At 42.8% G+C, this 21,691-nt stretch overlaps 1 protein-coding gene across 2 annotated transcripts in view; it reads left to right on the top strand.

Moving 5' to 3' along the window:
- Positions 1–21,691, top strand: part of unc5ca (unc-5 netrin receptor Ca) — a 275,938-nt gene that overhangs the window by 184,790 nt on the left and 69,457 nt on the right. For both annotated transcript variants that reach the window (XM_029717973.1, XM_029717974.1), the window contains exons 5-7: positions 9,951–10,131; positions 16,598–16,765; positions 17,907–18,071. In XM_029717973.1, the coding sequence (XP_029573833.1) occupies positions 9,951–10,131; positions 16,598–16,765; positions 17,907–18,071 (514 nt within the window). The remainder of the gene's footprint in view (positions 1–9,950; positions 10,132–16,597; positions 16,766–17,906; positions 18,072–21,691) is intronic.

Here is a 21,691-nt window from a genome sequence, read left to right on the forward strand (position 1 = left end):
TCACAGTGTTGATTATAGTCACAGCGTTGATTATAGTCACAGCGTTGATTATAGTCACAGCGTTGATTATAGTCACAGTGTTGATTATAGTCACAGTGTTGACACAGTGTTGATTATAGTCACAGCGTTGATTATAGTCACAGCGTTGATTATAGTCACAGTGTTGATTATAGTCACAGCGTTGATTATAGTCACAGCGTTGATTGTAGTCACAGCGTTGATTATAGTCACAGTGTTGATTATAGTCACAGTGTTGATTATAGTCACAGCGTTGATTATAGTCACAGTGTTGATTATAGTCACAGCGTTGATTATAGTTACAGCGTTGATTATAGTCACAGTGTTGATTATAGTCACAGTGTTGATTATAGTCACAGTGTTTATTATAGTCACAGTGTTTATTATAGTCACAGTGTTGATTATAGTCACAGTGTTGATTATAGTCACAGTGTTGACACAGTGTTGATTATAGTCACAGCGTTGATTATAGTCACAGCGTTGATTATAGTCACAGTGTTGATTATAGTCACAGCGTTGATTATAGTCACAGTGTTGATTATAGTCACAGTGTTGACACAGTGTTGATTATAGTCACAGCGTTGATCATAGTCACAGTGTTGATTATAGTCACAGTGTTGATTATAGTCACAGCATTGATTATAGTCACAGCGTTGATTATAGTCACAGCATTGATTATAGTCACAGTGTTGATTATAGTCACAGCGTTGATTATAGTCACAGCGTTGATTATAGTCACAGTGTTGATTATAGTCACAGTGTTGATTATAGTCACAGTGTTGACACAGTGTTGATTATAGTCACAGTGTTGACACAGTGTTGATTATAGTCACAGCGTTGATTATAGTCACAGCGTTGATTATAGTCACAGTGTTGATTATAGTCACAGCGTTGATTGTAGTCACAGTGTTGACACAGTGTTGATTATAGTCACAGCATTGATTATAGTCACAGTGTTGATTATAGTCACAGTGTTGATTATAGTCACAGCATTGATTATAGTCACAGTGTTGATTATAGTCACAGTGTTGATTATAGTCACAGTGTTGATTATAGTCACAGCGTTGATTATAGTCACAGCGTTGATTATAGTCACAGTGCTGATTATAGTCACAGTGTTTATTATAGTCACAGTGTTTATTATAGTCACAGTGTTGACACAGTGTTGATTATAGTCACAGCGTTGATTATAGTCACAGCATTGATTATAGTCACAGTGTTGATTATAGTCACAGTGTTGACACAGTGTTGATTATACTCACAGTGTTGATTGTAGTCACAGTGTTGATTATAGTCACAGCGTTGATTATAGTCACAGCGTTGATTATAGTCACAGTGTTGATTATAGTCACAGCGTTGATTATAGTCACAGCGTTGATTATAGTCACAGAGTTGATTATAGTCACAGCGTTGATTATAGTCACAGCGTTGATTATAGTCACCGCGTTGATTATAGTCACAGCGTTGATTATAGTCACAGTGTTGATTATAGTCACAGCGTTGATTATAGTCACAGCGTTGATTATAGTCACAGCGTTGATTATAGTCACAGCGTTGATTATAGTCACAGTGTTTATTATAGTCACAGTGTTTATTATAGTTACAGTATTGATTATAGTCACTGTGTTGATTATAGTCACAGTGTTGATTATAGTCACAGTGTTGATTATAGTCACAGTGTTGATTATAGTCACAGTGTTGATTATAGTCACAGCGTTGATTATAGTCACAGTGTTAACTATAGCGACGGCATGTTGAATGCGGGTAATACTCTCCCACTGTGTAGCCAAGTAGACATCTTTATTTAATAAGGACCTTCAGGTCTTTGATGTCAAAATAAAAGGATCATTCTGGCCAGTGGTCAAATTGTAATCAGATCATTTTGCTCCTTTCTGAAACATGGTTTAACTTCTGAACCGGTTCCCTTGTCTCAAACGTCCAGAAGGAGGACACATGTAGATTCACTATGACTTTGAATACGAGAGGGACAATGTACCTTTTGAGATTGTAACTAAAAACATTATAAAGCAATAATTGGCAATTACAACGGAACCTGTCAGAAAGTGCAATTGACAGCAAGACAATTGGCGTAGATGAGAGTCCTCAAAGCTGTTAAAATAATGTGTCTGAGGGAAAAAGAGACATCTCTCATCTCAGACAAACTCTTTGATCAATTAGAAACCTTTGGAAGTGAATTTAAGGAAGCAAACTACATGTTTGGAGTGTTGCCATTGCCTTCAGCAGTAAGTCATTCTTCCCCTTCCCTACTTTTATTTTTCTAACTCACACACACTCACACACACACTCACACTCACACTCACACTCACACTCACACACACTCACACACACACTCACACTCACACACACTCACACACACACTCACACTCACACTCACACTCACACTCACACCACTCACACTCACACTCACACTCACACTCACACTCACACTCACACACACACTCACACTCACACTCACACACACACACACACTCACACTCACACTCACACTCACACACACACACACACTCACACTCACACTCACACACACACTCACACACACACTCACACTCACACTCACACACACTCACACACACACACACTCACACTCACACTCACACTCACACACACACTCACACTCACACTCACACTCACACTCACACTCACACACACACTCACACTCACACTCACACTCACACTCACACACTCACACTCACACTCACACACACACTCACACTCACACTCACACACACACACATATATTTGCGGGCCTCCAGATTAAATTTATATGAACTTTCCTTGATTGACTTTGAACGTAATGATTAGTCCCGTAATGGCCTTTGTTACTCTGTGTAATGAACGGCTTGATTAGTATTCTCCTTAGATGAATGAGGAAGATGAGACGTGTGGAGGCTGAGTGAGTCTTGTGTCACTGGTCCTGTGGGTCTCTCACCCTCCCTGTGTTTATTTCCTGGAGCCAATTGTCTTTCAGTGTCTGGGAAGTCTGCGTCCCAAAAAGCACCCTAATACCTATATAGGGCTCTGGTCACATGTAGTGCACTGTGTATGGAATAGGGACGCAGCCATAAGCAGGAGACACAGAGCCACAGCATATATATTATCTATTTTATTACACCGTTGTCCCTCTCTCGCTCTTTCTCTTTCTCTCTCTCTCTCTCTTAGATCTCCCATTCTTTCTCCACTGTTCCTGCTGACAGGCCAGCTCGCGCTCTTGAAGCCTGGGCTGACATGTGGCAATTTCCCCCTGTTAATGACAACAAATGTGCCAATTATGTTAATGACTCTCCCGATGCCAATCAGTCAATAATGAGCACCACGACCACATCTGTCTGGGGAGGAGTAGAGGCCTTGTGTCTGAGAGGAGGAGGGGGGGGGGGGCGGTCTGGTTTGTGTGTCAATGTTTTTGTGTCCATCTGTGTTAGGGACGAGTTTGAAGGGGTGGTAGAGGTGGAGGATGGTAGAGGTGTAGGGTGGTAGAGCTGGAGGGTGGTGGAGGTGGAGGGTGGTAGAGGTGGAGGGTGGTAGAGATGGAGGGTGGTAGAGGTGGAGGATGGTAGAGGTGGAGGGTGGTAGAGGTGGAGGGTGGTAGATGTGGAGGGTGGTAGAGGTGGAGGGTGGTAGATGTGGAGGATGGTAGAGGTGGAGGGTGGTAGAGGTGTAGGGTGGTAGAGGTGGAGGGTGGTAGAGGTGGAGGGTGGTAGATGTGGAGGATGGTAGAGGTGTAGGGTGGTAGAGGTGGAGGGTGGTAGAGGTGGAGGGTGGTAGATGTGGAGGGTGGTAGATGTGGAGGGTGGTAGATGTGGAGGGTGGTAGATGTGGAGGGTGGTAGAGGTGGAGGGTGGTAGATGTGGAGGGTGGTAGATGTGGAGGGTGGTAGAGATGTAGGGTGGTAGAGATGTAGGGTGGTAGAGGTGGAGGGTGGTAGAGGTGGAGGGTGGTAGAGGTGGAGGGTGGTAGAGGTGGAGGGTGGTAGAGGTGGAGGGTGGTAGATGTGGAGGGTGGTAGAGGTGGAGGGTGGTAGATGTGGAGGGTGGTAGAGGTGGAGGATGGTAGAGGTGGAGGGTGGTAGAGGTGGAGGGTGGTAGAGGTGGAGGGTGGTAGAAGTGTAGGGTGGTAGAGGTGGAGGGTGGTAGAGGTGTAGGGTGGTAGAGGTGGAGGATGGTAGAGGTGGAGGGTGGTAGAGGTGGAGAGTGGTAGAGGTGGAGGGTGGTAGAGGTGGAGGGTGGTAGATGTGGAGGGTGGTAGATGTGGAGGGTGGTAGATGTGGAGGGTGGTAGAGGCGGAGGGTGGTAGAGGCGGAGGGTGGTAGAGATGTAGGGTGGTAGAGGTGGAGGGTGGTAGAGGTGGAGGGTGGTAGATGTGGAGGGTGGTAGAGGTGGAGGGTGGTAGAGGTGGAGGGTGGTAGAGGTGGAGGGTGGTAGAGGTGGAGGGTGGTAGAGGTGGAGGGTGGTAGATGTGGAGGGTGGTAGATGTGGAGGGTGGTAGATGTGGAGGGTGGTAGAGATGTAGGGTGGTAGAGATGTAGGGTGGTAGAGGTGGAGGGTGGTAGAGGTGGAGGATGGTAGATGTGGAGGGTGGTAGATGTGGAGGGTGGTAGAGATGTAGGGTGGTAGAGATGTAGGGTGGTAGAGGTGGAGGGTGGTAGAGGTGGAGGGTGGTAGAGGTGGAGGGTGGTAGAGGTGGAGGATGGTAGATGTGGAGGGTGGTAGAGGTGGAGGGTGGTAGAGGTGGAGGGTGGTAGAGGTGGAGGGTGGTAGAGGTGTAGGGTGGTAGAGGCGGAGGGTGGTAGAGGCGGAGGGTGGTAGAGGCGGAGGGTGGTAGAGGCGGAGGGTGGTAGAGGCGGAGGGTGGTAGAGGCGGAGGGTGGTAGAGGCGGAGGGTGGTAGATGTGGAGGGTGGTAGATGTGGAGGGTGGTAGAGGTGGAGGGTGGTAGAGGTGGAGGGTGGTAGATGTGGAGGGTGGTAGAGGTGGAGGGTGGTAGATGTGGAGGGTGGTAGATGTGGAGGGTGGTAGAGGTGGAGGGTGGTAGAGGTGGAGGGTGGTAGATGTGGAGGGTGGTAGAGGTGGAGGGTGGTAGATGTGGAGGGTGGTAGAGGTGGAGGGTGGTAGAGGTGGAGGGTGGTAGATGTGGAGGGTGGTAGAGGTGGAGGGTGGTAGAGGTGGAGGGTGGTAGAGGTGGAGGGTGGTAGATGTGGAGGGTGGTAGAGGTGGAGGGTGGTAGAGGTAGAGGGTGGTAGATGTGGAGGGTGGTAGAGGTGGAGGGTGGTAGAGGTGGAGGGTGGTAGAGGTGGAGGGTGGTAGAGGTGGAGGGTGGTAGATGTGGAGGGTGGTAGAGGTGGAGGGTGGTAGATGTGGAGGGTGGTAGAGGTGGAGGGTGGTAGAGGTGGAGGGTGGTAGAGGTGGAGGGTGGTAGATGTGGAGGGTGGCAGAGGTGGAGGGTTAGGGTTTGAAGAGGTGGAGGATGTGTATGTGCTTACGTGTGTTTATCAGTGGCAGGCAATGCTCTGTCTCACAACAGCATGGACAGTGAATTTCACGGCAGATTGCCGAGTCCCTGCCAGTGGTGTGTGACCAATCAAGGCACAGTGGGGTTTCAGGGGGTTGAGTTGGGGACATGACTACCTTTGTTTTTGTTATCATTATTATTCAGGTGGAGATGTTAACGCAGCCTATGGATTGGATTATTCCTATCTCATTTAACTAATCACGGGTAATGCACAATAATCATGATATTAACAGTCCAATGATTGAAAGAGCTACCACCTCGACTGTTGTTTAACAGTCAAGCAGATTGTTAATGGACTGCTGTTAAACCAACAGACAGGCTGCTGGGGGGAATCATTGATTCTATGCTTCATTGGAGGGTTCTATCTGGAAATGTCAGGTGCTGTTCTCTTCCCAATGATGTGTAATATATGAATGAAAGCGTAATGCATATTTGATAGTATTACATTATTCTGCCCCATAATCTCCAAGGGTTCGTGGTGTCATGTCTTCTGCTCTAACTGAACCGATATGTTATACTAGGCTGTCGTAGCCTAACGCTATGTACAGATTACAGAATGGCTTTCCATGGTCCAGGCTGGACCAGGCCAAGTGCACAGGGCCATTCGAGGTGTGTTTAACGTTGTGTGTCTCAGAGAAAGACAGGGCGTCCTGGAGAGAGGAGGTTAGAATAACACACTCTGTGTCTCAGTGGGGGGCTGGTCTGATCCAATAAACCACTCTCCATCCCCCAGCTGTGACTAACGGCTCGACACACACACACACACACCGGCACGCACGCAGACAAACACATGCGTACACACACACACACACACACACACACACACACGCATGTACACACACACGCACGTACACATACACATACACGCACACAAACACACACAAACACACACACACACACACACACACACACACACACACACACTCACACTGTAACCATCCCTCCCTCTGCCACAGGAGGTTTCTTTGTCTCAGCTCAGCATAGCCCACATCAAGAAACCAGCCTCAAATGTTTATTTCTAACTGTATGTTTTGATGAATGCTTTAATTCCTGATAATACTGGGAATATTAGAATTGATAGGACTACAATTTACCACTGAACTGATCAGGGGTGAGTTTCCCAAAAAAACTAGGAATCACTGAGTCTATTGGTAAGGAATCACTAAGTCTATTGGTAAGGAATCACTAAGTCTATTGGTAAGGAATCACTAAGTCTATTGGTAAGGAATCACTAAGTCTATTGGTAAGGAATCACTAAGTCTATTGGTAAGGAATCACTAAGTCCATTTGTAAGGAATCACTAAGTCTATTGGTAAGGAATCACTAAGTCCATTTGTAAGGAATCACTAAGTCTATTGGTAAGGAGTCACTAAGTCTATTGGTAAGGAATCACTAAGTCCATTTGTAAGGAATCACTAAGTCTATTGGTAAGGAGTCACTAAGTCTATTGGTAAGGAATCACTAAGTCCATTTGTAAGGAATCACTAAGTCTATCGGTAAGGAATCAAGGAACAATTATCTCAGAGCTAAAGATGATCGTTATGTTTTTGGGAATCTCAACGAAGAACAGTAATGTTGCTTAATTGTGTGCTGCTGTTGTAAAGCAGCTTTTGATTACCCCTTATTTAACAGTCCATTATTTAGCACTTAGTGACTTTGAAATGACTTGTTAAAATGACAATTATCTAATAATGTGCATATTAATTACAACTCATTTCTGTGAGATTCGTTGATAGAATCGTAGGTTTGTACCATTTGGTACCAGGGAGTTACCAATGGTGTTGAATTATGTGAGGTTTGTTTTGTTTGACCATTCATTAGTGGTATTGTGACATTATCTAGACAAATACTGCAGAGGATGTCTAGTTTTGTAACAGTGTTGTTTTGGTTGTTTTATGTGGACTTTTCTTTGACCGGTATTTCCAGCATTATCCACTATGTTTACTGCAGGTAGAAAATCCTAAGAAATGTTCTTTAACTGACACAAGCTGTCTCCAATCAGTCATTCAATCAATGTCTGGTTGTGCGTGAGTGTTTACTGGGGGGGATCGCTTAAGCCAAGGGAGGCGTAGCTCTGTGAATCTTAATTGCACAAAGCTGATTATTTGGCAGTGAAAACTATTTGTAGATCAGTGAATCTACACCTCACTTAGCTCAAGCTGATCCTCTTCAACGGACTAGGAAGTTGTAGCAAAGAAATGATCAATTAGGGGCAATTAAGGGACGTATCAGATTCACCGGATAGGTGCAGTAAAAGACGTTGTTTTTAAGGTCAGCCATAGTGGTACAGCTCCCCTGGAGCAAAATAAGGCCTTGCTCAAGGGCACAGACAGATTTTTCCCCTTGTCGGCTCGGGTATTCGAACCAACAACCTGCAGCAAACCAAATGGTCAATGCTGGAAATTCCGGTCAAGGAAATAAATAAATAAATAAAAACAACTGGCCCTACTTATATTGCAAGACTTTAACTTTGGCTTCAGCATGCTAGCAGGCATTAACCATTCTATAAACACACCCTCACTCTCTCTCCCTCTGCTTTCATTACTAATCTCCAAAGTGGTATCCCCACTGGGTTTTCGTCTCTTTTCTACCTCCCCTTGGTCTTCACACGAACACTTTCCAAACAGATGCCGGCTTGGTCTAGGGGTTTTGCTGATTTTGCACAGTGGGGAGTAGCCTGGAGCACTGATGAAGGAGTGGGGTGAAATGCACACCTGCATTATGGCGTTTGTTGATATTTGTGTCTGCGGTAGTAATGCCAAAAAGTAGCCGTTTTAAACTGGAAACAACCCCCGAGATGATTTGAATGACTTTCAAAATTTCGCTCATTAAAATCCTACAGCGTAATCAAATGATTAGTCAGATATTTAAATGACGTGCTGTGATGATTATACAAATATATGTATATATCAGATTATGACTATTAATAAATGTGACTGATATTGACTGAAATGGCTCTCTGGCTTCGCCTGCCTGAATTAGACACTCCATATAGTAGGAAGAAAAGATGGGATTTAGTGTTGCTGATGAAAAGAAAAGAAATAACCCAACTTTTTTCCTCCTAGCTCCAATGTTGGGTAGCGAACGGACCTAAAGGTGGTTTAGGGTATTATAGAGAGCTCAGACTCTGTCTCAGTAAGCCTGGGTCTCAGTCAAAAGCCTGTAGATCAGTTGCTCTGCCACTGACTCCTGTCCCCTGCCTGCTTGCCTGCCTACCTGACACAGCTCCCACAGCTTTGTGGCACTGTACGGTGTCCATATTAGGATAAGTAAAACATAAATATAAATAACTAAACTGCTGAGATTTAGGCTGTCTAATATGAACACCGTAACATTGCTCTGTTAGCATGGGTTAGTGCTACAATACACTGTGCTCATCTATTTACATGTATGAATTATACTCTGCGCATGTTATCAGCTTTGCTACCCTGCCTGGTTTCTGGGTTATGTGAGGTTGTGTGTGTGTGTGTGTGTGTGTGTGTGTGTGTGTGTGTGTGTGTGTGTGTGTGTGTGTGTGTGTGTGTGTGTGTGTGTGTGTGTGTGTGTGTGTGTGTGTGTGTGTGTCTTGCTCAGTTGAAGCACTGCTGGAATTTTCACTTGGCTCTTTCAGCTTTCATTTCAAGCCTTGAGTGTGAGACAGACAGTTAAAAGCAGACACTTCTATTCCCGATGAGGGCTAATAAGCTATCACCTTCACACAGTTCCACACCCAAAATAATGACTCCCTCACACCTACTTCTGAGGTAGATGGGGAGGTTATGAACTCTGAACTCATCCTGAACATTCAATAGTCTGATCCTATAACTGCTTGGACTGGCCTTGATTCTAATTTTCAACATCATTTTGATCATACAGCTTCATACAGAAAGCATGTCCCTTTGTTCTGAGTCTGTTGTACTTGTATGTTGTTGTTGATGTTTCTGGCATGTCCTTGTCCTTTTCCCGTACAGCTGCATTGTCACTGTTGATAGAATTCATTCTCAAGGAGCCACCATGCAAGTCAGGTCAGACACTGCTCCCAGTGAGAGCTAGGAGGCGCTGTGAATTTCCATCAGAGCAGAACTCATAAGGAAAAGCATGTGACGGTAAACTAAGAAAAACACAGAATTTCACTTTCGATGTCTGAAAATTCCATTCCCCTAATGTGAAAGGGAAATAAAAAAACATTACATTTGATAGGTTTTGACATTTACGGTGCGTGCCGTAAACCTTTTGACAGGTTCAATTTACGAGAGCTGTGGCAGTAACTATGGCATTCAGGAAATGTGATTAGTATCATAAATGGAGCTAGCTTCCTCCTGTCCTCTCTTTCACCTGGTCCTTACCTCCCTCCTTCCTTACCTCCCTCCTTCCTTCCTTCCCTCCTTCCTTCCCTCCTCACACAGTTTTCTCCTTGTGTCCATCTCAGGTTGAGTGGTTGAAGAACGAGGAGATCATTGACCCGGCTGATGACCGTAATTTCTACATCACCATTGACCACAACCTGATTATAAAGCAGGCCAGACTGTCGGACACGGCCAACTATACGTGCGTGGCCAAGAACATTGTTGCCAAGAGGAGAAGTACCACTGCCACTGTTATTGTGTATGGTGAGTAGACTGTGTCTCTATAGACACCTGTTGTATGGTCAGTAGACTGTGTCTACACCTGAGCCTGTGTGTATCAAGTGTCTCAGAGTGGGAATGCTGATCTAGGATCAGTTTTCCCTTTTAGATCATAATAAATAAGATAATATGGGCAGGGGGAGGACCTGATCCTAGATCAGCACTCCTACGTTTTTGAATACGGGTCCTGATCTACAGTACCTCAGTAGCCTCAGCTCTAATCAACTCTACCTCATTGATCCTCAATCTTAGTATCCTTCTCTCCCATCACCTGCATCAGCTCTGTAAGCTAGCTACTAGGTTACATCTCTAATATATATGTACAATACAGTTGTATGTATGTACTGTGTCTGTCTCCATAACATAGACGGTCATCTTTACCAAACCACTATCAATCAACATAACCAGATCATCATTCTGTAGCCCTATTCCCTACATACAGATGTAGGGTCTTAATTTGATCACCCTGTTGCCAGAGAACTTGACTGCAATGCTGAACATTTTCAACTTGTATTTGAGGTTTGTAATTTCCATTTTGAAATTTCAGACAACCCTACCAAAATGCCCATTAATTATAATCCACATAATGTTTCACATTTCCTGTTGCTGCAGCATTATTTTCCTGTTGTAGTAAACTGCCTCAAATAAAGATCCTACATCTGTAGTGCACTATAAATGGAATAGGGTGCCATTTGGGATGATACTATACTATTTATCACCCAGACAGTCATACCTGTCCACAATGGTGAACACAGACCAACCGATAAACTGACAAACCAATTACTGTACATTTCCCCATAACCATAAACAACACTCATCGTCAGTCACCCATAGCACGCTTTCCACCTAATCAGCACGATTAGCCAAGAAAACCTCCCTCTGCTCAATGTAATGAGCCTGCTCATCCAGCCAACATGCTCTCTGTAACATGCCTAATGTTCCCACCTGACCCTTACCAATTAAAACCCACCGATCCCGGGCCAGATCCTAAACGAGCCTGTGTGTGTGTGTTCCAAATGTCTGAGCACACAAGCCCAGGGTCCACAACAAAGAACCATGGCTATGTCCCAATTATCTCTCCTTCCTCGCAAAGAGTGATTTTTTCTTACTTTACTTCCCTGATATGAAAGGAAATGACTGGTATAAGAAATGTGGTGGAAACTCCCACTAGCCCATGCCTCTACCAATCAAATGGTTTTAGATTTGTGGGAAGTAGTGAATGAGGGCCGTAGCCATAGTGACTGAATGTATCTGAACGTCAGGTTGTATCTGCATATAGAAGCATATCTTCATGTCCTATGTGTTTTATCCACAACACCACCATCACTTTACAGGAGCATATTGATCATCTTCTCTCTGTTATTCTCAGAGGACTTTTTTCAGAGGGCCAGCACCAGTTCAGAGGGCTTTTTTCATAGTGCCAGGGCTTTTTTCAGAGGGCCAGCACCAGTTCAGAGGGTTTTTTTCATAGTGCCAGGGCTTTTTTCAGAGGGCCAGCACCAGTTCAGAGGGCTTTTTTTCATAGTGCCAGGGCTTTTTTCAGAAAGCCAGCACCAGTTCAGGGGGCTTTTTTCATAGGGCCAGGGCTCTTTTGAGGGGGCCAGCACCAGTTCAGAGGGCTTTTTTCATAGTGCCAGGGCTTTTTTCAGAGGGCCAGCACCAGTTCAGAGGGCTTTTTTCATAGGGCCAGGGCTCTTTTCAGAAAGCCAGCACCAGTTCAGAGGGCTTTTTTCATAGTGCCAGGGCTTTTTTCAGAGGGCCAGCACCAGTTCAGGGGGCTTTTTTTCATAGGGCCAGGGCTCTTTTCAGAGGGCCAGCACCAGTTCGGAGAAGGAGAAATATATATTTTTCAGGAGAAGCAACGTATTACTCCCATTGTGATGGAGCAGTTTCCTGCTGCTTTTCAGATGGATGTAGTGAGAGATAGGTCACACATACACACACACACACACGTGCCCCCCCCCCCCACACACACACACACACACACATAGTGAGAGATAGGTCACGATGAATTTCATCTTCAACACTTTCCCATTTCTACCAGACATCAGGCTCAACACGTGCTTCACTGCAGGCCACTCAACTACAACTACAATTCAAATAACACCACAGCTGGCACCGCACCACTGTTTTAAACAGCTGAGGGATAGGGCTGGAGAAAAGTTAGATTCTTCAAGAATCAATGGCAATATATCAACAATTTGAAATTCCAAAAATGGATTCACCAATTTCAGATTACCCTTTAAATAGAGAACAGTTTGGTTCGTATTTCATTTCCTACTGACAGACACATTCATTGAAAACCAACAGAATTAACTATTCAGCTAAACATGAATACACATTTCATATTTGTATGAAAGAGGAAACTTTAAGGTCCTATGTGCCTCAGTTGGTAGAGTGTGGCACTTGCAAAGCCAAAGGTTGTGGGTTTGATTCCCACTGGGGCCACCCATACCAGAAAATGTATGCAACCATGACTGCAAGTTGCTTTGGCTGAAAGTATCTTCTAAATGGCATATATTAATTAAGTCTTAGTCAAGCCGCTCTCTCCCGTAGGCCTTTTGTCACTGTCACATTGGAATTGTTGTCCATAGGAGCTCAACCCAGTGCCGGATCGTGTGGACTCTGTTTCCTCTGCATTTTCTGAGAACTGACATAGTGTGATGGGAGGTTATTATAGCAGTAGGAAGGAGAGTTTGTTGCTGCAGAGTCTGAGGATGCGCTGTTAACTAATGAGTGCTGTAGGGATAGCGGAGTGAAGACAAACACGTGGGAAAGCGTCGGAGTGCGTGTGTGTGTTTGTGCGGGTTCGTGCGCGTGTGTCTGCATGTAATAGGCGTGGGACTCCTGAGCTGCCGCGCGTTTAAACAGTCATTATCGCCGTTAGAAATGGGAGGGGGAGTAACGGAGAAAGCTTTGATGTCTGCTCAGCCTCTGATGACTTTGTTGGAATCCACCCTGTTCTCCGTCTCCAGTGTTCCTTCTCTCCCTCGCTCTCTCTCTCTCTGTCTTTGATACGGCAACTGAAGGGATAGAAATGAGAGAAGGCTTTTTGACAAAATGGGGAGAGGGAGAGTTTCTTCACATGATTAATCCTCAAATCCTCCCAAATATCAAATACTGTACCAAACACTATTCCATGTGAGCGTAAACAAACCTGTACCAAGTCAATGTGGAGACTATATACAGGGGGTATCGGTACCGAGTCAATGTGGAGACTATATACAGGGGGTATCGGTACCGAGTCAATGTGGAGACTATATACAGTGGGTACCGGTACCGAGTCAATGTGGAGACTATATACAGGGGGTATCGGTACTGAGTCAATGTGGAGACTATAAAGAAGGGGTACCTGTACCGAGTCAATGTGGAGACTGTATACAGGGGGTACCGGTACCGAGTCAATGTGGAGACCATATACAGGGGGTATCGGTACTGAGTCAATGTGGAGACTATAAAGAAGGGGTACCGGTACCGAGTCAATGTGAAGACTATATACAGGGGGTAACTGTACCGAGTCAATGTGGAGATTATATACAGGGGGTACCTGTAGCTTTTCATGAGGTATTATACCTCAGGCGAGCAATACCTCGAGACTTCTTTAATATTAGACATCACACACCAGCAGTTATTAACAAATAGACACACACCCCCGTCCCTCGTCTTACCAGACGTAGCTGCTCTGTCCTGCCGATGCACAGAGAAGCCAGCCAGCTCTATATTATCCGTGTTGTAGTTCAGCCACGTATCGGTGAAACATAAGATATTACAGTTTTTAACATCCCGTTGGTAGGATAGTCTTAATCATAGATTGTCCAGTTTGTTTTCCAATGATTGCACGTTGGCCAATAAGGGTAGGCAGGCATCCAGGAGTTGCCTCTTCACTGTTGACGTTGAGACTGGTGTTTTGCTGGTACTATTTAATGAAGCTGCCAGTTGAGGACTTGTGAGGCGTCTGTTTCTCAAACTAGACACTCTAATGTACTTGTCCTCTTGCTCAGTTGTACACCGGGGCCTCCCACTCCTCTTTCTATTCTGGTTAGAGCCAGTTTGCACTGTTCCGTGAAGGGAGTAGTACACAGCGTTGTATGAGATCTTCAGTTTCTTGGCAATTTCTCGCATGGAATAACCTTAATTTCTCAGAACAAGAATAGACTGACGAGTTTCAGAATTAAGCTATTTTTTTCTGGCCATTTTGATCCTGTAATCGAACCCACAAATGCTGATGCTCCAGATACTCAACTAGTCTAAAGAAGGCCAGTTTTATTGATTCTTTAATCACCACCACAGTTTTCAGCTGTGCTAACATTATTAGCCTTTTAAAATTATAAACTTGTATTAGCTAACACAACGTGCCATTGAAACACAGGAGTGATGGTTGCTTATAATGGGCCTCTGTACGCCTATGTAGATATTCCATTAAAAATCAGCCATTTCCAGCTACAATAGTAATTTATAACATTATCAATGTCTACACTGTATTTCTGATCAAATTGATGTTATTTTAACAGACAATTTTTTAAAATGTTCTTTCAAAAACAAGGACATTTCTAAGTGACCCCAAACTTTTGAATGGTAGTATAAACCTAATGACAATTGGCAAATGTCATTACTCTTTCGTGTTTCAATAGACTCTTTCCATTCATCAAATGGAGGCAGTGTTTCCCCTATGTTTATTTAGTAGCTGCGGGCCACCGCTGATAAATCGTGTCTGCCGTTCCAATTGTTTTTTAAATACTTAAATACGGGATGGTAAAACGTTTTCAGTGTAAACTAAAACCAGATATACATTATATAGAAAATATATTGGAGCTATACATTTTTAAATAAGATCATTCTGAGAACTAGCAACCACCAGAATAAAACTAGACAGTCAGGGAGAATCTAAAATTCATGGCATTGGGCCCCCAGTGGATTGTGTTATATTTTGATTCACTCAGATAGTATAAGTACGCGGCTTAAGCCATTGCAAAATGTGTAGAATTGCAGGAATGCTGCCAATCAGATGAAAACATCATGCCTGGTTGGTGGTGTTCATGCCCCATTAAAAGGTAATACATTTAAGGTTATACGATATGACGTCTTTATTATTAGACCCTGTGACAGAGCCAGGGGAGAAACCTTTGCCATGGTCTCAGTTGGTAGAGCATGGCGTTTGCAACGCCAGCATGGTGTGTGCAACGCCAGGGTTGTGGGTTCGATTCCCACGGGGGGCCAGTACAAAAATATATATATATAATAATAAAATGCATGAAATGAAATGTAAGTCGCTCTGGATAAGAGCGTCTGCTAAATGACTAAAATGTAAATGTAAAATGTCTCAGGGTCAGTGAGGCAGTTCAAACTTAAGTTGTATTTCATAATTGACCAACAAAACTGCTTACAAATAAGAAACTTAAGTATAACTTTAAATAACAACCGTTATCTTAAACTGAGTGTCCTTCTGCCCCAACCTGTCTGCTGCTGTCTCCAATCATCTCCATCAAATGAGAGCAGTAGCCTAATCAACTGTTGGGCTGATTGTCCAGCCAATCACACACTTGATTGACTTATTACCCTCAGCTGAGCTCCATTATCCTCCCAAAAGTGCAAGAAAGGTGTTGGAAGGACTCGGCAAGAGGGTTTGCCTCCTCCAGAGCCACAAGCCCATAAAAAATGGTGCATGCACAGTTACAGTGGGGTTTGAAATGATTGACACCGTTGATAAAGATTAGCAATAATGACTGTAAAATAAATAATTCAAATACTGAGCTGTATAGTATGCTTAAAAAATGGAAAATTATATTATTTTATACTAATACAATTGCTCAGAGACAGATATTTTGTTTAAAAAGTAATAATAAAAAAAACTCAAGGTATGGGTCAAAATTATTGACACCCCTAAAGATTCTTATAAATAAAGTTGTCAAAAGTTTAGTATTTGGTCCCATATTTCTACATTATGATGTAAGGACTACCTACATTAAGCTTGTGACTCTACATATTTGTTGGATGCATTTGCAGTTTGTTAGGAATATGGGAACAAATACTACACTTTTGGCTACTTTATTTCCAAGGATCTTTAGGGGTGTCAATAATTTTGACCCTTTGACTAAAATATTACTTGATCAACAAAATCTCTTTCTCAGAGCAATTTTATTAGTATAAAATAATATATATTTCCCTATATTTTGAGGATAAAATGTAGCTCAGTATTTTATTATTTATTTATTTTATACAGTCATTATTGCTCATATTTATCAAGGGTGTGAATCATTTTGGAACCCGCTGTAGAAGGTCCCGTACCGGGAAGAAATGAAATGTGCTTTTAGCCCTGCCTATACTGACATATCCCTCTGATCACACGTCAACAATTTAAAAAAAAATGGGACCAAGATTCAAATATAAGACGAGATTCAAATGTTTTTGTGCGTGTGTAGACATTTATTCTCTCCGTTCTCTGTTACCATAGTGAACGGTGGCTGGTCGACATGGACAGAGTGGTCAGTGTGTAACAGTCGCTGTGGCCGCGGTTACCAAAAGCGTACCCGCAGCTGTACCAATCCCGCCCCGCTCAACGGAGGAGCCCCCTGTGATGGACAGGCAACCCAGAAGCTGGCCTGTACCTCCCTCTGCACTGGTATTGACACGCATACTGTTGTGTTCTGTTCTAGTCTGTTCTGTTCTGTTCTGTTGTGTTCTGTTCTATTCTATTCTGATCTATTCTGTTGTGTTCTGTTCTAGTCTATTCTGTTCTATTCTGTTGTGTTCTGTTCTATTCTGTTCTAGTCTGTTGTGTTCTGTTCTATTCTATTCTGATCTATTCTGTTGTGTTCTGTTCTATTCTGTTCTAGTCTGTTGTGTTCTGTTCTAGTCTATTCTGTTCTATTCTGTTGTGTTCTGTTCTATTCTATTCTGTTCTATTCTGTTGTGTTCTGTTCTAGTCTATTCTGTTCTATTCTGTTGTGTTCTGTTCTAGTCTATTCTGTTCTATTCTGTTGTGTTCTGTTCTATTCTGTTCTAGTCTGTTGTGTTCTGTTCTAGTCTATTCTGTTCTATTCTGTTGTGTTCTGTTCTAGTCTATTCTGATCTATTCTGTTGTGTTCTGTTCTAGTCTATTCTGATCTATTCTGTTGTGTTCTGTTCTAGTCTATTCTGTTCTATTCTGTTGTGTTCTGTTCTAGTCTATTCTGTTCTATTCTGTTGTGTTCTGTTCTAGTCTATTCTGTTCTATTCTGTTGTGTTCTGTTCTAGTCTATTCTGTTCTATTCTGTTGTGTTCTGTTCTAGTCTATTCTGTTCTATTCTGTTGTGTTCTGTTCTAGTCTATTCTGATCCATTCTGTTGTGTTCTGTTCTAGTCTACTCTGTTCTAGTCTGTTGTGTTCTGTTCTAGTCTACTCTGTTCTCTTCTGTTGTGTTCTATAGTATATTATAATATATTCTGTTGTGTTCTATAGTATATTATAATATATTCTGTTGTGTTCTGTTGTGTTCTGTTCTAGTCTACTCTGTTCTATTCTGTTGTGTTCTATAGTATATTATAATATATTCTGTTGTGTTCTATAGTATATTATAATATATTCTGTTCTGTTCTATAGTATATTATAATATATTCTGTTTTATACTATACTACTCCATTTAACTCTGTACTGTACTATATTGTATTGTTCTGTATTGTATTGTTCTGTATTGTATTGTTCTGTATTTTACCTTCAGAGCCAGATCAACTGTGTTGATATTGTATCCCAGTGAACCCTGTATCTCTCACTCTCCCCTACAGTTGACGGGTTGTGGACAGAGTGGAGTAAGTGGTCTACTTGTGGTACAGAGTGCACTCACTGGCGCAGGAGAGAATGCAATGCCCCTGCACCCAAAAATGGAGGCAAGGACTGCGAGGGTATGGTCCTACAGTCCCAGAACTGTACTGACGGACTCTGTATGCAGAGTGAGTAAACATCTTCCTCCACTAACTCTTCTTCCTCCTCCTGCTCCACCTGCTTGTCCTCCTTCACCTCCCGCTCTTCCTCCTGCTCTTGCAACCGATGTGAAATGGCTAGTTAGTTAGCGGTGGTGTGCGCTAATAGCGTTTCAATCGGTGATGTCACTCGCTCTGCGACCTTAAGTAGTTGTTCCCCTTGCGCTGCAAGGGCCGCGGCTTTTGTGGCGCGATGGGTAACGATGCTTCGTGGGGTGTCAGTGGTTGATGTGTGCAGAGGGTCCCTGGTTCGAGCCCAGGTTGGGGCGAGGAGAGGGATGGAAGCTATACTGTTACACTCTCATACACATGCAACATCAGCAATACACTTTTTATATCCCCTTTATTTAACCAGGTAGACCAGTTGAGAACAAGTTCTCATTTACAACTGCAACCTGGCCAAGATAAAGAAAAGCAGTGCGACACAAACAACAACACAGAGTTACACATGGAATAAACAAACGTACAGTCAATAACACAATAGACAAAAAAGGTCTATGTACAGTGTGTGCAAATGAGGTAGGATAAGGACAGACATATATGTGTACTTACAAAACAAAGTATGCCTGTGAGCATCTTCATCAAACATGTGAACAGAAAATGTTTTATCCTTTAAATGTGTCTATTGATGGTGGTATACATATCTGTAGAACGTTAACAGGGAGAGAAAACAATGCATATTATTATACATTTTTGACCACAAGATGCACTATGGGCCTGATTCAGACTTAGGAAATGTATGCCTTTCCTACGTACTTCTCAGTAGTTGGTATTCAGACTTACCTAATGCAGGCGCCAGTGCTTCATTTGTAAATTGGGAGGTGCCGGAACAAAAAATGAGCTTGAGACGGGGTTGACCCAGGGGGGCTCTGAGGTACCGAAACGCATAAAACAAAAATCACCTTTATAATAAAACATTGCATGCGTTATCAACACTTTTGCATACTGGTATAGAGCAGCACAGTAGAGGCACTTGCAGAAGTTGCAAAGGATTTATTTGTTGTTTTGCTTTTATAAACCAATTTCATGAAATACTACATAATTTTAGATTATTGGAGACTTCTAGTAGAATATTTTTAATACCTCACAAATGATTGAAATGACAGGCTACTTGATACTGACAAACTGAGAATCTGAGATCAATAAAAACTACCCTGTCTTGAATCCATCAATTGCCTAAGCCTAGTTGTACGGAGACACACACATTGTACAATATGAAGAGGAAATTATAGTCCTAAAAAAGCTTTCCAGTTTCACTGACTCACCCAATGATGCACAGCTCACTCACCAGTGATGGCCAATGCGCTCTTGCCAAAAGCTTATCTCTCTTGTTTTTCTTTGTAAAACAATGATGTTCGCTGAATAGGTCTATTTGGAAGTTGATAACTTGGTAGCCTACAGACAGATTAGATTCTTCTCTTTTCAGCAGGAGCCATTTGCTTTCTGCCAGTGTTTTCCCGCAATTGTATTTGAAATATTGCGAAAGGCCTGTTTTAGCTGCATCCTATTCACTGACAGATTTGCCACGCGTTCCCAACTGTAAGCATTCCTTGTGATTGGGCTGCACACAATCCACAGCTAGGTTATTTTTAAAAAGAAGCTATTGATCCTCTGTGACTAAATATAGGTTCACTCCAGGTGTAGTATTCGGAATGATTTAATTTATTTCTGAACAGAGAGCAGTAATTCTATAACTTTGGCAAATGTATATCAAGTGTACCTCCAGTACACTTCCCGTGGCTATGAATCGTTAAGGAAATACATGATGAAGTGGAACACTGTAAAGATCAGAGTTGAAGGCTCATGTATATCAGCGCAGAGAGAGGGAGAGAGATCATAGAAAGTGAATCAAATTTTACAGTAATTCTGTGAGAGATACAGGCACGCTTCTTTCTCTCACCACAGCAATGGCCACACGTTGGTCTATATAGGCTACAATGTAGCACAAACCATATACCCGGGCTGGCTCCACGTGAATCCATTTTTAGAATATCAGGCATGTTTTCACATTAGGTTTTGTTTAGGGTGAATTAAAGAGGAGTCAAAGTCCTCTGATTGCAATGTAAAAATTATAATAAAAGTGAACATTATTTTTCATGCTGGATCCTGGCAAATGGGTGTCCGGAATGAAACGGTCCAAAACCTGTTCCGGCAGAATCCGTCCCAAAGTATGCAGTGGCAGGCAGGTAATGTGCTCTACAGGTGTGGCTACCTTGCGCACACTGAATAATGTACTTCAACAGCTGAAAACCCTCCCATTTGCTGGCTAACAGATTTTCTGGTGGATGTGTCATTCAATAGGGTTTTCAGTAAATGTATCTTATTAAGCCATCCCTTTAAATACGATGTACCTTTAATTAAATTTGTGTCGACAGACTCAGTAGAATACATTGAGAGAACGGGTTCAGAATATTAGCGATCAATGAAAGAAAGTTATCTAAATATATGCGTATTCGTCTCCGTTCCAGCACCAACTGGTAGATTTAATAAATACTCTGATCTTGTAGTTTATTTAGGCACATTTTTTAGGTTAGGAAACTATGTATGAATCGTAAAAAACAGGTTTGGAGAGCCTTTTGTACACTAAATATATTGATGAATTTCAATCCATGAAGTATTGGAAGGTGGAAAAAGGGCTATAAATCTAGCCTAGTCCTCATTAATCATGGAACTGTATGACATGTGGCAGGCTTCAGGTTTAAACTGCTACATGTGGTCTGAGTTCCATAATGATTCAAATAGAATACATATCCCATATTACTACACAACGTTAGCCTAATATGATCCACTAATGCTAGTGACCTTCAGGAACAACTACACTGACGTGACAGAGGAAAGAAAGGTCAACAGAATGGAATGATGCAAAATGAAGGCTACAAATTGAAAGTAAACTAACACTAAAGTCCTAACACAATGGTGCTAGGCCTGATCACTGACAACGATGAGACAGCCTATAGGGAGGAGCTCAGAGACAACAACCTCTCCCTCAACGTGATCAAGACAAAGGAGATGATCGTGGACTACAGGAAAAGGAGAGCCGAGCACACCATTTTCATTGACCGGTCTGTAGTGGAGCAGGTCGAGAGCTTCAAGTTCCTTGGTGTCCACATCACCAACAAACTATCATGGTCCAAACACACCAAGACATTCGTGAAGAGGACATGACAACGCCAGTTCCCTTCCGGAGACTGAAAAGATTTGGCATGGGTCCTCAGAAGTTTGGCCGGGGTAGGCTAGTTAAATAAAAGTTAAATAATATATTTTTTTAAATGGTGCCTGTAAACACAGTCCAGGTTAAAGTAAAAGATGGCAGGCCCTTGTGGCAAAGGGCTTATTTGCCTATAGGCCTATTGTAGCTCTGATTGGCTATGGCAATTTTATTTACTGCAGTGTCTATTAATTGTCCAAATGCACGTCCTCATTCCCACTCTATATTGCTATAAAATGTTCACCAATAATTTACTCTGTCATTCCCAAACATCTATAAAATTATGAAAACATGAAAAGGACAATATCTAAGTACTCGCTTGTATAAAAAAAGGCATCATATTCTTCCTGGGGGTGTATGTGAACAGATTTTAATCATATTT

The sequence above is a fragment of the Salmo trutta genome, chromosome 27, assembly GCF_901001165.1.
Source record: "Salmo trutta chromosome 27, fSalTru1.1, whole genome shotgun sequence".
NCBI lineage: Eukaryota > Metazoa > Chordata > Actinopteri > Salmoniformes > Salmonidae > Salmo > Salmo trutta.